The sequence below is a fragment of the Nyctibius grandis genome, chromosome 2 (assembly GCF_013368605.1).
Source record: "Nyctibius grandis isolate bNycGra1 chromosome 2, bNycGra1.pri, whole genome shotgun sequence".
Taxonomy (NCBI): Eukaryota; Metazoa; Chordata; class Aves; order Nyctibiiformes; family Nyctibiidae; genus Nyctibius; species Nyctibius grandis.
In genome coordinates, this window is record NC_090659.1 from 91,798,057 (window position 1) to 91,813,799 (window position 15,743).

Consider the following 15,743-nt stretch of genomic DNA (forward strand, 5'->3'; position numbering starts at 1 on the left):
GGGTTTTCTTCTGCCTGCTTTTACTGTGTTAAAAAACAAAACAAAACAAAACACCTCATTCACCTTTTTTATTAGATGCATAAGGAACCTGCTTCTTACCTCCAAAAAATGCGATCAAACCACCACAGATATTCAAGTATGGAAGCACTGTCATCCCTCCTGTTGCAGCTTCTAGTTTTGAAATTATTAGAAAATATAAACCAAAAAATCCTATATATTAGTAGCAGTGCTTTTCCCTGTTTTTCTTAGCAGCTGGAATATCTCTGTTCCTACTCATAGCTCTGTCACGTAGCAACAGCATCACTAAAAATATCATTACAAACTTGCTATGCTACTTTTGCTTTTCTGCTTCATGGTCAACAAGAAAAAAGTTGAAATATGACACTCCTACACTATTTGTGTAGAAGAGCTGCAAGTAGCTGCTGGAATTAAGCCAAAGGAAGTTGGAATTGAAATTTGTCATGTCTACTGAGTACCGAAAGTTTTGGAATAAAAATTGATGTCACCTGAGAAGCTAGTAAACTAGAAAACAAAACACCTCACCAGCAGTTAGGAAGCAAAAATAAGTGTAGGTTTATCGGGCACTTTAAAGTACTTAGAACAGTACTAATCTCACCTAGTTCGTAGAAGTTACCCAGGGTCTGTCCAGAATCAATGGAGAAAGTTAGCTTCAGAGGATTGTTCCTCTCTCTTAAAGGAAGGTTAGCTAACTTACTCCAAACTTATAGAGGCTATTAAAATATCCCTGTTTCAGGACAGCATCTTGAGAGAAATACTTGCACCCCTTTCCTGTGAGCAGACTCAAGATTTGGGGAGTCAGGTACAGATAGCTCAGCAGGCAGTTGCTCCTGATTCTTACGGGTATGTTCTTCCACTCCTGTCATTGTTGAGCATCTAACTGGATGTTTTCCATTTCTGATCCTCTGTTATTATGGAAAATAGTACAGTCACTTTGTCATAGTAATTGTACAGGCTAAGACTGAGTTTGGCTTCTGAGTTTGGCTTCACAATGTCGACATCTTCAGTGCCTTCGGGAAGAACCCAAGCCTAGATCATTGACAGTGGTGGCACCTATGTTAGAGAGATGTCAGGGACCCCTTTGAAGAAGGCGAGTCTATTCATGTTCAGTGGAGGTGAGGGGCTTAAATGTGTAAAAGCTCCTTAGGGTCAATCAATGGACCTTAGGGTCCACTGATCACCGTGATCCAACAGTGTATCAATTTATCATTTTACAGGCAGTGGGAGCAAATGTGGGATTAGGATTTTAAAGTGAAATCAGGAGTGAACTAACCATAGACATGTCCTTGGTAGCTTTCGGTCTTCACCTATGTGTCAGTCTTCTGTTTATGCTGAAACATATTTGAAGCGATTGACTTATCAAACTGTCATCTTTAATTCAAGTTTGAAAATGTAAAGGTCTGAAAGACCTGAACCTTAAGTCTGAGAGTACAAATGAGTGTTTTCTTAGCTTAAAATGATTACTAGAAGAAAAATTATAAGCAGGATTTTAATCCCTTTTCAATTTTTTGTACCATAGCCTCCCTGACTTTAAACAAATATAACTAGGTTAAGTTTAATAAGTTTTTGACAATGATGACTCAAACACAAATATATTCAATCAAGCAATTTATTTTCTGAAACCTTCTGGATACAAAAAAGCAGTAAGAACTAAGAAACTTTGTTTAATTAGGAAAACAAATTTAATAATAGAGAAATGAGGAAGAGGAGACAATACACTCAGAAAATGTGGGTTTTTAACTTTTTCAGTAAAATGATTTCTTAAGCTTTTGCTTCTTTGTAGTAGATAATGTAGTGAGGCGTGTCTGAAGTTTGTATTTGGGGAAAGTATATGAAATGCCTACGTGTTCATTAAGATGAGATTGTAAATTAAGGCAGCTATGATACAAGGAGCAACACAGTATTTTGCAGAGATGCCCATACCAGTTTTAATAAACTGTTTGTGGTCCAAGAAGCTGCATGGTTACGTTAATGCAATGTCTGTCTTCTCACCAACGTAGTCTAGTCCAGGCAAAGCACCAGACTTGCATTACACTTTCCTTGTACCTGAGCTGTTTCACTTGGCTCTAGGTTAGTAGCCCAGCTGGGCCTTACTTTCTGCCATACGGACATATACTGGTCTGAATTTCTTCTGGACTGTGTTGCACAATTGTTCAGCAACTGTATTGTTCACTTATCTCCAGTACTTTTCAAAAGAATTCAGATGATCTCTGAGAAAATGTCTTTTCCTCACTTCTACATTTGTAGGGTGGATTTTCTTTAGCCTGCTGGTTTGAAGGGCGTAGTCATCAACATACTCTTTATGTGTGTTTCTTGACTGACAGGTCTTCAGTAAAGTGAGGCATTTCACTTCTGCGGAAGCAGATCTCCTGGGTTACTCAATCCTTATGCTTCTAATAAACTTCAAAACGGCTTTAGTTTTGTTAGTTTTAAGTTATAAATAAGGGAGGAAAATATGGTTTATTAAAACCTGTAAGAAGTCCTAATTCACACTGATTTATAAGTTTTTGGATTCGGTGTGTCTGTGTATGCAGTATTGCATCTAGGAATGCTATTATCTAAAGGTTTTGTTCTTTCTTGTGATAAGGTGCAAAGATGATGTATTTCCTGGACAAATCAAGACAAGAAAAAGCAATTGCTGTTGCTACTAGATTGGATAAAAACATGAGAGACAAAAATGTGAAGGTAAAAGATAGAGTATTTAAAACCAAAAAATGTGTGGGATATTAAATAATGTATACTTAACTGCAGGATAATGTACATGCTTAATATATCATGATAAAATAATATTATTTGAAAGAACGAGGTTTCAGATTTTTTTCACTAAGTAACTATAAGATATCTGAATACCAACCGAGAGCCTGTGCTTCCTCAGATTAGTATTGTTTAACAGTACATCTTTTTAGTAATAAAACAACTGTAAATAATATTTATTAACTGTTACTTTTGTTTCTTTAGACATTAACAAAGGTTTTTGAGGCACTGCTTGATGGCAGTTTTGGAAGCTGCCACACTCAATGTGAAGAATATCAAGCAGCGTGTCATAAACTGTTTCCTTTTACATCTGCCTTTATGTCTGCCACAAACGAGGACGATAGCAGCATTGCATCTGTGAACCATACAGCCATTAACCATGATTTACTGTCTAATGAAATCTGAAGTGGTGTGTGCAAGCCCGCGTGTGTGTGTATACCTACATGCACACATGTATACAAAACTCTGACTCTCATTACATGCTGGCTGGATACGGATCAGGGTTACTTTTCCAGGTTGTATTTTAATATCTTTAACAGGTATAAAACAAAATATTTCGATAGTTAAATGAAATGGAGTATGCTATTAGTTTTGGTGTTTTTTTTTCCTCCCAACAAAAACTGCCCATATTTATGTAAACATTATCCTTAATCAGCATTTTTCATGTTTATACTTGTACAGTTTTAAATCTTTTAATAATCCATCAGCCCTCCCTCACAAAAAATACGGATATTAAAGACTGCTTTCACCGAAGTGTCGTTACATATACATATAAATGTGATCATATCTTGTTAATAAATTATCATTTGAGTGTTTTTAGCAGATTAAGACTGAAGTGCTGCTTGAATTGCCCTCTTCGTCTTTTACTGTTCTATTAGGTTTTTTTCTGGGTTTGTTTTTTTTAATTTTATTTTTATCTTTGGTCAGTTTGGTTTCTTTTGAAGCACAGTGACAATGAATGCATTGGGGGTTTGCATGTTTTTGTCAGGTGTGTGTCTTACATGGAACCAGTGTTGATGGATATGAAGATTAGGTTTGAGTAAAAAAACGAAGGCTTTTTGAAAACTATTCTATCTACCTTGTGTTCCATAGCTATTGTTTCCTTAAGTTTATGGTCAGTTTAACATTTTTGAGTATCCTGAAGCAATTCCCTGTGAAAACATAATGAATTTGATACTGTTGTTTGTCCTTTGTTCCATCTTCCCCTTCCTCCTTTTCCTTCTGGTTTCTCCCCATCTGTTCACCTATTGACACTTAAGTTGAAAAAGCTGCTCCAATTCTGGGCAAATGCAGAAGGTACAGTAATGGGGAATACAGTTTTTCTCTACATCATAAAAATTCACTGGTAAGTTTACTGTATTACCTTCATTAAAAGTCTTAGTTGTCCAATTATGGCCAATACTCCAATACTTCTCATGCCTAAATACTATTGCTTTAGGTGCTGCGAAGCAAGTAGTATGTGAGGAGTGTGTTTTACATTTAAAAACTATTTAAGGGAGCACAAAGAGGCTGACTAGAAATCGTAATGAACCTTTTTCTTACTTTGTATTCTGGTGCATTAACTATTAAATATACAACACATTGAAATGGAAGTCTGAATCTAATATACCTATTTAAAGCATAGTATTGCTGGACAAAATGGCTACATATGACAGCTTTACATTCTATAAGAACTGCTTTTGAAACATAACTATACTGTGGCTTGTACAGAAAATCAGTTTTCTGGGAACTATAATGGAATCATTCAATCTTGGTTTGTTTTTATTTCACTGCAATGTAAATAATTTCAGTAATATTAACTAACCCCTCAAAGGCAAATATAAGTTCATGAAGAGGGGATTTTATTAAGACAAATAAACTGTTCTAATTAAAATTCTCCTTTGTGTGTCATCTGTTTAGATTCAAAATTGTTGAATGGAAAACTCACTGTAAAATATTGCCAACATATGTTATGCTGTAATAAATTATTTTGTACACACTTGCCTTTGGTTTGGAATTTTTGCGTATTTATGGACATCAAACTTCAGCCCATCACATTCATTAGGTTTTTTCCAATCAGTTGCAACACGCACTGGTCTAACGTGAACTCTGTAAGTAGTTAAGAAAAAAACCCCCACTATTTAGCACATTGAGACATGTATCTCTATATAGTAACATACTACCCTGAGAAACATGGCAAGATGTTTTTGTCTTACGTATTCACCATGTGCCACTTGACATGGAACAACTTTCTCAAAGATGTCTCAAGCAGAGAGAGGTAGTTGCCATAATGGGACTGTTCTGGCTCAGCAGTACCCTCAAAGCACTTTATCAGCACACATAATGCAAAGACATGAAGTGGTACAGTGGTCTTCTGTCTTCTATAGTGATGACACTTCCATTGCTATTCAGGTGTTCAAAAGAAGGCTGCAGAACTATAGATAAGACTGCTAATCCAGTCCTCTGGTATCTGTTTAGCCTGAGACTTTAGATCAGATTTGAGCAAAAATACCTGGCGTATCTTTTCAGCAGTTTATTCCTTGACAAAGTAGATGAATAGTTTTGATTTCTAAACTTAAGAATTATAGGCACTCTCTTCTGAATTCTGAAAAGATAAATATTGAGTCTTCCATCACCCAGTAGGGTTTGGTTTTCTCTTGGAACTGCTGGAGGCATAAGCTGCTGAGTTTTCTTCAGGGCTGTCATTGTGAGTGTGAACTGCTTGGGATAGTAAATGCTTGGCAAACCTGTAGACCATTGCAAAGAGCGAGCAGGGGAGTACAGGAAGGATAGCAAAAATAATGGGGAAGATCACATGTCAAGGAAAGGCGTTTTTCTTTGAAGTATTCTGAAAAGATTTGGTGTCTTTTCAGTAACTTGAATTAGAAAAGGCATCAAACTGAACAGGCCTGTTAAGTCTTCCCTGAGGAAATGTGCTGTAATATATAAACGCTAACAGTGTTTACGTGTCATAGAATCAGTGCTTCACATTTCAGTGTTTAAACTTTAAAATATATCAGCTGGCCTAGCTCTACTCTTTCTTTCATACTGTTTTTTTCATTCTTGTTTTCTTCATCACTTTCTTGCTTTTTTTTTTCCTCTGTGCAATTTGTCATCTCAAAAATAATTTACTCTACTTTAACAGCCAGTTATAGTCATTCTTGTTTCACTCTCCCATCCCTTCACTGCTTTCCTCCTCTAGGAAATGTGACATCCCAGGAGGTAACTTCTCTTTCCTTATTGGTCTGGTGGCATCAGAATAACTGCTTGGTTGCATCAAGAATTTATGGACAGTCTAGATCAAGTCAGCGTGTGGGGGTGATTGAGGTTGAAAAGCCCCACATCTCCTCCTCCCCAGCAGTCACACCCTGTACTTGATCTCAGGTCTCAAATCTGAGACTGGCTATCTTCTCTCAGATGAGGCTAGCCAAAAATATCCTAGGCTGAGACTAGGATATTTTCTATTTTCGCCACCATGTATTCCATAGGGAGGTGTAAGGAGTGACCTATTGATGCTACATATCTCCTTCCTTCTGTAACTCTGGCCTGACCTCAATTAATGCATAAAGAGCAAGGCTGCCATTTCATCAGCCTCTAAGGTTGCTTTAAGATACTTCTATGGCCACCGACAAGCAGACCTGTGTCAATGAAGATATTAATATATAGCATATTTAAGTTGGAGACAGTCATTCCTGTAAGGACTGGTAAAGTTTTGTTTGATTGTAGCAGTGGTTCTGCAAAGAAAAATTGACTAGTATAGGAAGTAAAGCCATGATCAGCAGCTAGAGCCGTAGCTAAGTCTTGGAAACTCGTTCCTGATTCAAACCTGAAAAGTCTAGAAGAATTGCTCATGACCAAAACAAATTCCAGGCCTTGAGTATTTTTACCCTGTTGTTTTAACAAAGTAAAAAAGCCTTTGACTAATCAAGGAAATCATACTGTTTGGCAGATTAACATTTCTATATAGGCCAGATTTAATTGATTAACAAGAAACATTTTTTATCAATATATCACTACATTTTTTTATCAGTTGTTTTTATCAATACCTTATTCAAATGCTTCACAATCATGTGATGCATTCTCACAACCTCCCTCAAATTTAATCTTTGTTGCAGACGGGCATGGTGTGAAATGTGCCCTAACAACCTTGCAGGTACCTTAAGATGGGATTTGCTGTCCCGGCAGAAGGAAAACATGCAGATGCAGCAGCAGTCTAGCAAAAGGCTGCCTGCAGCATGCAAGACCTTGCTTCTCTCAGTTGCCTGGCAGTATTAGATAGTTCAGGGCATCATTTAGTGAAGAGCTAATTCAGCTTGCTGAACTGGCAGGAATGTTTCACTTTATTTTCTGACTGGTCTAATTTCTGGTGGTTAATGAAATGAATTCATCAGGCGATCGCCAGAACTAGTGCAGCAGGAGAAGCAGCAATCTGAGACAGGCCAGCTCATCTTCAATTGCCATGTCAGCGTGTTGTTGGGCAGCGTACGTGCCTCTTACTGGGATTCAGTGCCAGCAGATTGAACCGTGAGCCATCATGGCTCATGATTTCTCCACACTGACTAGCTGGCTATCAAAATGCTGCACCTCCTGTGGCGGAAGAAGCTGCCTGTGTGGCTGGGCATCTCAGTCTAGATCTGCCATAGCTGTGGCTTGTGCCCTTCCTCGAGGCCTGTGAAATGGTTTGAGGAGGAGCTGAAAATGACGGTAGTAGCAGCAGGGCTTCTTAAGTATATAACTAACTCCATTAGAGTATGTATACAACAAAGAGGCATGGGCACAATTCTGACTTGAACTTGGATTAGGTGCGTTTGCTGCTGTCCACAACAGATGTTCTTTGGCCTTTGTACTCATATAGCACCTACATGATAACATAAAAGTATTCTACTATGGTGTGTGTATATATATAGGTTAGTTAGGCTTCATTTGCTCATTCCCACTCTTTGCAAAACCTTCAAAATGCCTTACATAGTCTGGATGTGAAATTATTGATGCATTAATTTAGATTGCTATAAATGACAGTAAATAAGTATGGTTACCTGTCTTGTTTTGTGGATCTTTAAAAACCTTTTGTTTTGAGCTGTTTCTGTTGTGGGTTTCTTTTTATAAATCCTTATCGCTTATCCCTGCACAAACCAAATAATTGTCTTAACAACATAAATGTCACAAGAAGTGATGGACCCAGCATCCAATCTCACGTAGGGTCCCGGACTACTACTTACATCTCACATGAGTGCCCCGTCTTCCCTTCTCTTGTTCCTGCAAGCGGGCAGGCAGGCATACCCCAAGGCTGACAAACTTCTCATCACAGGCAATAAGCCTGTTCCAAAAGCCCAGGCCCTAATGGAAAATCCTGTACCTGGTATTCGTATGGATAACAAAAGTTTAGTCCAGAATTATCAGTTATGGTGGAAGGGGCAGTTTCTCACATCTCTTCAGCTCAAGCATCTCCAGACTTCCCAAATAATGAATTCCTCAGCTAGGAAGAGGTCAAGCTTTAAGTGTGACACAAAAGATTCAAGTGTAGTCGTGTTTTTGTATGTGAACACACTTGCTGCTTACTGTTTCAACAGCAGTTTTACGTGTACTTTGGGCATTTGTTTTTTTCATGTCTGAGCTGCAGGTGTTAATGGAAAGTGGTCAGTTCGTGGATTTTCCACTAGAGGGAAGCCTTGCATCCAGAATGTGATCATAGTAAGGAAAGGCTGCAGTCTTAAAGAATCTTGGAATCGTAGAATCGTTTTGGTTGGAAAGGACCTTTCAGATCATCAAGTCCAACCATTAACCTAACACTGCCAAGTCCACCATGTCCCTAAGCACCACATCTACACTTCTTTTAAATACCTCCAGGGATGGTGACTCCACCACTTCCCTGGGCAGCCTGTTCCAATGCTTGACAACCCTTTCGGTGAAGAAATTCTTCCCGATATCCCATCGAAACAGGTGTTTTCTGGTGTTGTAGTAAGAGCACAGGAAAATGCCTGTTTTCTGTTTTCTTTCAGGCAGTGGAGAGAGGTCATTGGTGTTTTCTATGTGCTTAAAAGACTGAATTGGACTAGTATAACCCAGCTGTCTGTAGGGGCTGATTTGGGGATCTGAAGTTAAGAGTGTAGTTGCTTGGGCTTATGTCATACCAGCTGAGAACAGAGATGCTGGGAAAGGGTATCTGAGCCCACAGATGATCACATTGGCCTTTTGGGAGATTCCGTGTCATCTACGGAAAGCATCGGTCAACGCAGTTCCTGCCTTACTCTCCTCAGGCTGTTGAAGAGAGGCAGAATGTATTGGCCTTGAAGATTAGCCTGCGCTCCAGTTAATTTATCACGGACTAAATATGCTGTCTTGTTCACCACTCAGACTTTTGCTACTTAAAACATATTTCAAGTCTAGACAAAGTATTCGAGAACGTGCTGTTAACGCTTAAGAGGAGGTCTGGGTTATGAGAGGTTCCTAAAGGTATTTTAGGTATGCAGTAGGGCAGGAGAAGGAAATACGTGGTATTTCCAGGACTGATTGCATGTGATATATGGTCAAACTTAAAGCAAACCAGGAAGCGAGGACCAGAGCAGGAGCGGTCTTCCTGTTCCCCGTGCAGAGTGCCTAGCACAGAGCAGTCCTAGTTCAAGACAAGGGTTTATACCACAAGTAATAAACTGTCATAAAATCTGTCTATATATGTAAGCAAACTATACGTGCTTAAGGCCTGACTCTGTAAATAGTAGTGCAAAAGATATCCAGGGGTGCACAAAAGGCATCAGGCATCAAAGGAGTCTGTTAACTGTCACTGGAGAGGTTTGATCAAATTTTAGCTAATCCACGCACTTGATTATATTTGAAATGAGCTTAGAGAGTACTTGAAGTTGGAGGAACTTTTATATCTATTAATAACATTCCCTGCATGTCTAAATGTCTTTCTAGGGAAATTCAAACCAATGGACTGAAGCAGTTAGATTTGCTGGGGATAAATTCATTACTTTGGGATCCACAGGAGAGACCGTGATTCATTTGCTCAGGGGTTAGAGTGCTAATCCAGGTGGTGAGAATGTGTACTGGTGGTTAGCTCGGGCATTGCAGAGCATTCAGACATGAACCAGTATAGAAATGTCAGCAGGTACCTCACTTACTCTGCTGTTCAGGACTACAGCACTGAGGTGTATGATTTGTAAATACTGACATATTCGCAAGTGCTTCTCCAGGACACAGAGGCAACGAAAACCAAACAGGCCTGTAGTGACATCAGTAGGTGTAAATCTTCTCTCTGAGAGCCTACAGCTTCACTAGAGACCTTCTTTTTTAGTAAGCAGGGAATTCTTCAAAAATCAAAAGGTTGGGCAGCTCTGCTGTCAGGGAACCCCTATATCCAATTCAAAGCTATGCGCACCTCAGGATGCCAAACATCTAAAAATAGTTACTGCAATACTGAGATCTGCAAGGCTGATATCCTTTTTGCTTCTGATGTGCTACCTAGACTGTAATATGTTGTGCTGAAAGATTTAGATCCACAGGATTTCTTGAGCTTATCTGACAACTTGTTGCTAAGAACTTTTTGTCTTCTTCCTGCTGTTACTTCTCCACCAGCCTTTCTCCCTGGTTCAGGCTCTGGCACTTGCTGTTCACTTCTGTGAACAGATTCAAATCAACAGCTTAGCAGGAACCTAACCCAGCAAATGTAGGTTGCTTCTCTACCAATTTTATGTAGATAGACAGTGAAAAGACAGCGATGTCTAATCAAATATTTGAGGAGCAGCCCACACATAGCTGTATCAGGCAATGAATATTTTGTTCATGGCCTTCCATTCACGGAAGGTACAAATTCCTCTCAGTTACCTCCCAACATAGGAAGTATGCTTTTCTGGAAGAAACTGTGCTCCTTCTGGGTTTGCTCAAACAGAGCCTGGCTATGGCTATGCATGGTTCTTCCTGAGGTGTTTCATGGACAATCTCAGTACTGGCCATCTCTTGAGGAGCAGGCGGTGGGGCCGGGGGCATTGAGGAAATGGCAGCAACAAATAACTGATCACAAGAAAGTTGCCTCTGCCTTTGGATGTTTACTATTAGACAACCTCTCATCAGCATTGCCCATCTTGACAGAAGCCCTGGCCTTCCTGAGGAATGAGGGCAACAGTGGCTAGTGGCCATGCTGGCCTGACCAGGTACATGACCTACCACGACACAAATTGGCTGTGGAGATCTGACTACACTTTTTCTCCATAAGCATAACCTGTTTCTATCTCTGCTGGCCACCGCTCCCTCTGTTGTCTCCTCCTACTTGTTGAGGGCTTGTAAACTTGCTCTAATAACAAGAAATTTATGCCTCTGTCTAGTGCTAAGCCTGGCACAATGCCTTGTAAGTATTAAGTTGGTGTGTGCTCTTTGAGGTGTGCTGTCAGGAAGTCTCATAGCCTAAATAACCCTGGATACAACGGTGTAATACACCATTTTTTCACTACCATGGCAGGATAAACCTGGATGTGCAGAGCTGGATTTTTAAGTGTCTTCAGTGGCGAAGCCTGTGTTTTTCAGTGGTATTTTATGTTCAATTATTTTTTTAAACTGCTGTCCTCTTGTGTAAATGCTCTGACTCTAGTTTTGTATGTAAATCCTCTGCTGTAGAAATACAACTCGTAAATCAGTGCTGGGCAGTATGGAGTGGGCAATTCTGAAAGCCTGTTATTTATGAAATAGAAGTTGGAAATAGAAAATGAGCATATGGAAGAAGTTGCTGTCACAGATCTTCCCTCTGGCTGGGAGAATTAGAGCATGGTTTATTTAACTTTCATTTGTGAGGAAGACAGGATGCTGCTATGGCTTGTCACAAAAATTATTCAAGGCTAAGAAAAATGGAGAAAATCCAGGGCTTTTAATAATTATTCTTAAACTGAAATGCATTTGTCTCAGTCAAAGGAAAGAGCTGGATGCAGTACATGGTCACTGGCTGTAACACTGATCCTTTTCTTCCCATCTACACAACCCCTTGTGCTCTGGTAACAAGAGAGGCTCCAATGGACTAAAGCATGGTTATTTCCCAACCATAAATATGCAAATCCCCATCCCTTAAAGGAGGGTGATTTACTGCCTAACCAAAGCTCAAGGATTACTGCTTTTGTTCCATGTTTGTATGGTGACTGACTCAATGGGATCCTGGCCCATAATTGGCACTACTGCAACACAAATAAATGAAGAGCTCCACTTCTGTTCTAACATACACCACTACATGCCTTCAGCAAACAAGTGGTCTTGGCTTCTCCTTTTGCCTCCTACCGCCTTAATGCCAACAGAGCACGGGAGGGAGAATAAGACTTGATTTTTTTCGGCCTGCTTCGGTAGCTTCAGTAGGGTGGATGAGAACAACATCCTGCACCCCCTGCCATTCCTGACTTCCCCTATTCTTGTGGCTATACTGGTCTGAGTTACCTTGAGAATGGTGCAATACAAGAGAAAGATGCTTCTGGACCATGGAAAAATCAAAGCATTGGTATAGTCACATAAGGGCAAGTAAAGCAGACTAAATGGAAACCCACCTACATTTTTAAAAAGAAAAAAACACCACAAAACCCAGAGGATATTCAGTGTTCCCAGAAAAATCTAGTAAGAATTCTTCTTGGGCAAGGAACTTTTCTCTTTCTTTGGATGTAGTTAGCATCTTTTTGGCCAGGTATTTTGGCCACAAGAATATGTTATTATCATTGTAATTATTAATTACTTCAGTTTGGAATCTATATTTCTCAGGCAGGTTTAAGGCTCTGGAAACACACAGTCCCCAAACAAAGTTGGATGTGAAGCACGAGATGAGCCAAACAGGCTATTTGTATGGAACTGTGTGAAGTATCATAATAGAAACAGTACAAAATGCATCATTTTTAGTCAGAGGAAATAGCATTGGTGTAAAATACATCTGCCTGAAAAGTTCACTGCCTTTTATTTTACTTATGGAGGAGATGAATTAGGAGAGATGCCTTATTATTTTAATACATAAGAGCTCCCTTATATGTTTCGTTTCACAAGACTTAAAATTTGCTTCCAATGTGGTTTATGTGTCAAATATTTTTTATGAAATACAAGACTCTTAAGCCTTAAATTCCCATTTGTTTCTTGTATGTAATCATCCACTGTTGAGTCAACATTCCTTTTTCTCTTGACAAAACTACCATTTTTTTGAAGTAGCACAGTATCCAGCCACCTTAACTCCTCAGTTTCTCAACAATGCAGAGCAAAAGCACGTGGAAAACAACAACTGTTTCTCATTTTGATTTGGAATGGTACAAGTTTGTTGATGGAGTGGTAATCATGAAAAAGTTTGAAGCAAAACTGGCAGAAAAGTAGAAGATACAGCTTCTCCAGTTCATGGTCCAGCACAATAACTTATGTCAACCCTGCTATGGTGGCAGGAGCATCAGGTAGAGGTAGAAACAGTGGTTTGCCTTGAGCCTGAGCTCATGATCTAATGACACGGAAAATAAAGCTGTTGTTACATTGCGTTCATCTGTATGGTTTTTGTGCATTTTTTTTAAGTTTCACATTACCCTTTCAAACTGATGTTTACTGCTACTGGATTCTTTTGGAGAACTTCTGCTGAGGGAGAACTCAATGGAAGAACAAACTCTTTCCTTCACTCAGTCTTGTGCAGAGTCTCACATGCCATCTGCCCATGCAGAGGATACGTGCACAGCATTGTTCTCCTCAAAACAGAGTCAAAAGGAGGCAATTTCTTCACTTCCAGTTGCCACACAGCACTCCAGCTGCCAGGCTCTCTCCCCCTCCTGGCTTACTGCCATGGTCCCTTTGCTTACATTTCTCTTGCTGTCTTCTTGGCATTTTGATTACTTCTCTCTGCTTGTTCTCTGCTTCCTCCTTTGCACTACAGGGGAAAAACTACCAGACCGTATCTGTCTCCTTGCATTAAGACCCAGAAACACTAGTACAGCTATCAAGCAGTGTTTTGGTTGGTTTCTCCTACATCTGAAGTGATCTCACTCTAAAAAGGAGCTTCTTATATCTCTCCACTGCCATTATAGCATTATCTACTGCCTATATACTTCACAGTCAGTGCATGCTCTGTGCAGTTGGATTTTGAGGATTTTCTGATGGACATGAACTTTTGCTGTAACTTTTTTGTGAACTCAAAATTGAAGGTTCCCCAAAATCTCTTGTGTTTGTTTTATAATGCACTCCATTCAGTTTGCTTTGCTCCTAGACATTCTGTTTACAGGATATTGCCAATGTTTTGTACTAGCAAAACAAACATAGGCATCCTTGGAAAAACCTGGTGACCGACGAGGAAAAGAAGAAAAGGACTTGTCATGCAGCTTGATACTAGTTCTGCAAATGTGACCAGGTATGAGGTTGTCAGCAGTTGTCTCTTTTGACCCAAACAGCTAAAATTTACCTTAAGTTACACCAATGTGAAGAAGAAATGGAGGTGGTACCAAGAACATGCAGAGAGTACTTTCCTGAGTACAAAAGAATCACACAAGCAAAGACCATCTCCATGTTTTCAAGTCAAGCCCTTGGTTGGAACCTATGTCTCCTGTAGAGTTAGAGTACATTTGGGCTGGTCCTCCAGTTAGGTTTCCTCTGAAAGAGAAGTCAGCTCATGAACAAGAAAAATGCTTAGAAACTGAAACCACCAGAAGGCAGCTGAGACAATAGCAGATCGGCATCAAAATTACTGTTGCCCCAAGTCAGACTGATAATATGAACATACCTTTCATTAAGTGACACTATCCATCTTCTCTCAAAAAGGCACCAAACAGAATCTAATCGAGTTATTTTGGAACTTCCTTATCTTTTATTTACCCACTGCCATCCCACTCCTTACCTGAACTCCTCTCCCTTTCCCAAGCAATGCTCAGCCAAAGTCTCTCGACCCAGAACTTTCAAATTCTTCAGTGGTTTTGCATCTCTCTTTGCTGTGGACAGAAGCTCACACTAAACTGTCCCTTCCAGTGATGTCAATATAGGTTACAATTACCCCTATCAGTTTGAAGGACTTTTAATCCAGCTGCAACAATAGTGATTACATCTAAACTGCCATAAACATGTTTCAGAGTAAATAACTTATATAAATATATCCATTCAAAACTCCAAGAGCTTCTGCTTCATGTTACTGAAACACAGAGGAAGAGAAAACTGCATGGCTATATTGTGTTCGCGTTTAGGAGGTTAATTCAACAAGCAGAAAATTTAGAAGTGTAATGGGTCAGAGAAAGTGAGTTTAGGTTTCGGCAGAATTCAGCAGGAAGATGTATGCTTTGCTCACAAGGCCACAGTCACGGGTGGCAGTGAGCTGGTCCATGAGTTTGTATCCCCTGTGTGTCAGTCAGAGGGAGAGAGAAAAACAAAAGGAATTGTGACAGTTTGTGGTAAGTTCAGGTTCAGGTTTAAGGTCTCCAGAAAAGATTGGGAGAAGAGGAAGGAAAGTCCTGTGAAAGATCTCTGGCAAAAGATCTTTTCTTGGCAGTTTTTCAAGATTAATTATATTGCTGTAAATCACTCACTCTTCCCACTGGTGTCATGGATTGAGCTACAGGTCATGGGCTTGTATTTAGCCTGGCTGGCAGTAAATGCAGGTTGTTACACCTCTGATGGTAGGTAGGTAGACTATGTAAAATGCATGGCTCATCTCAGCCAAGTTTTAATTAGGCAGTTGTCCTCATTAAAGAACAAGTTTAGCAATTCCCTCACATAGGCGATTCCACTTGCAGCGTGAAGGATAAAATAGACTGGAGTGTTAACCACTGTCTCACACTTCAAAAGAGCATCCCGAGGGCAGGGTTGTGATGCACTGAACAGGGAGACAAGTCATACCGATGATGTTTCGTCTATTCCTGCTCTGTGGCTCAAGGAGTTGGGTTTCCTGGCATGTCAGTCTGGTTGGCACCTATGCTTTTTTCATCCTCTGGCAGTTTTCATTTTTCTCCTCCACAGCTGTCTAAATTTTGGGTTCCCTTGCTTTCCTTCAGCTAGAAGTTTGGCAATGATGGGCTTCTGTTTGT

The 15,743-nt window shown here is 39.8% G+C and overlaps 1 protein-coding gene across 3 annotated transcripts in view; it reads left to right on the plus strand.

Annotated features, from left to right (window-relative positions):
* Positions 1–4,755, plus strand: part of NAA16 (N-alpha-acetyltransferase 16, NatA auxiliary subunit) — an 83,009-nt gene extending 78,254 nt beyond the window's left edge. For all 3 annotated transcript variants that reach the window (XM_068418196.1, XM_068418205.1, XM_068418213.1), the window contains 2 exons: positions 2,606–2,703; positions 2,977–4,755. In XM_068418196.1, coding sequence (XP_068274297.1) covers positions 2,606–2,703; positions 2,977–3,177 — 299 coding nt within the window. In that variant the 3' untranslated portion in view covers positions 3,178–4,755. The remainder of the gene's footprint in view (positions 1–2,605; positions 2,704–2,976) is intronic.
* Positions 4,756–15,743: the final 10,988 nt, after the last annotated feature.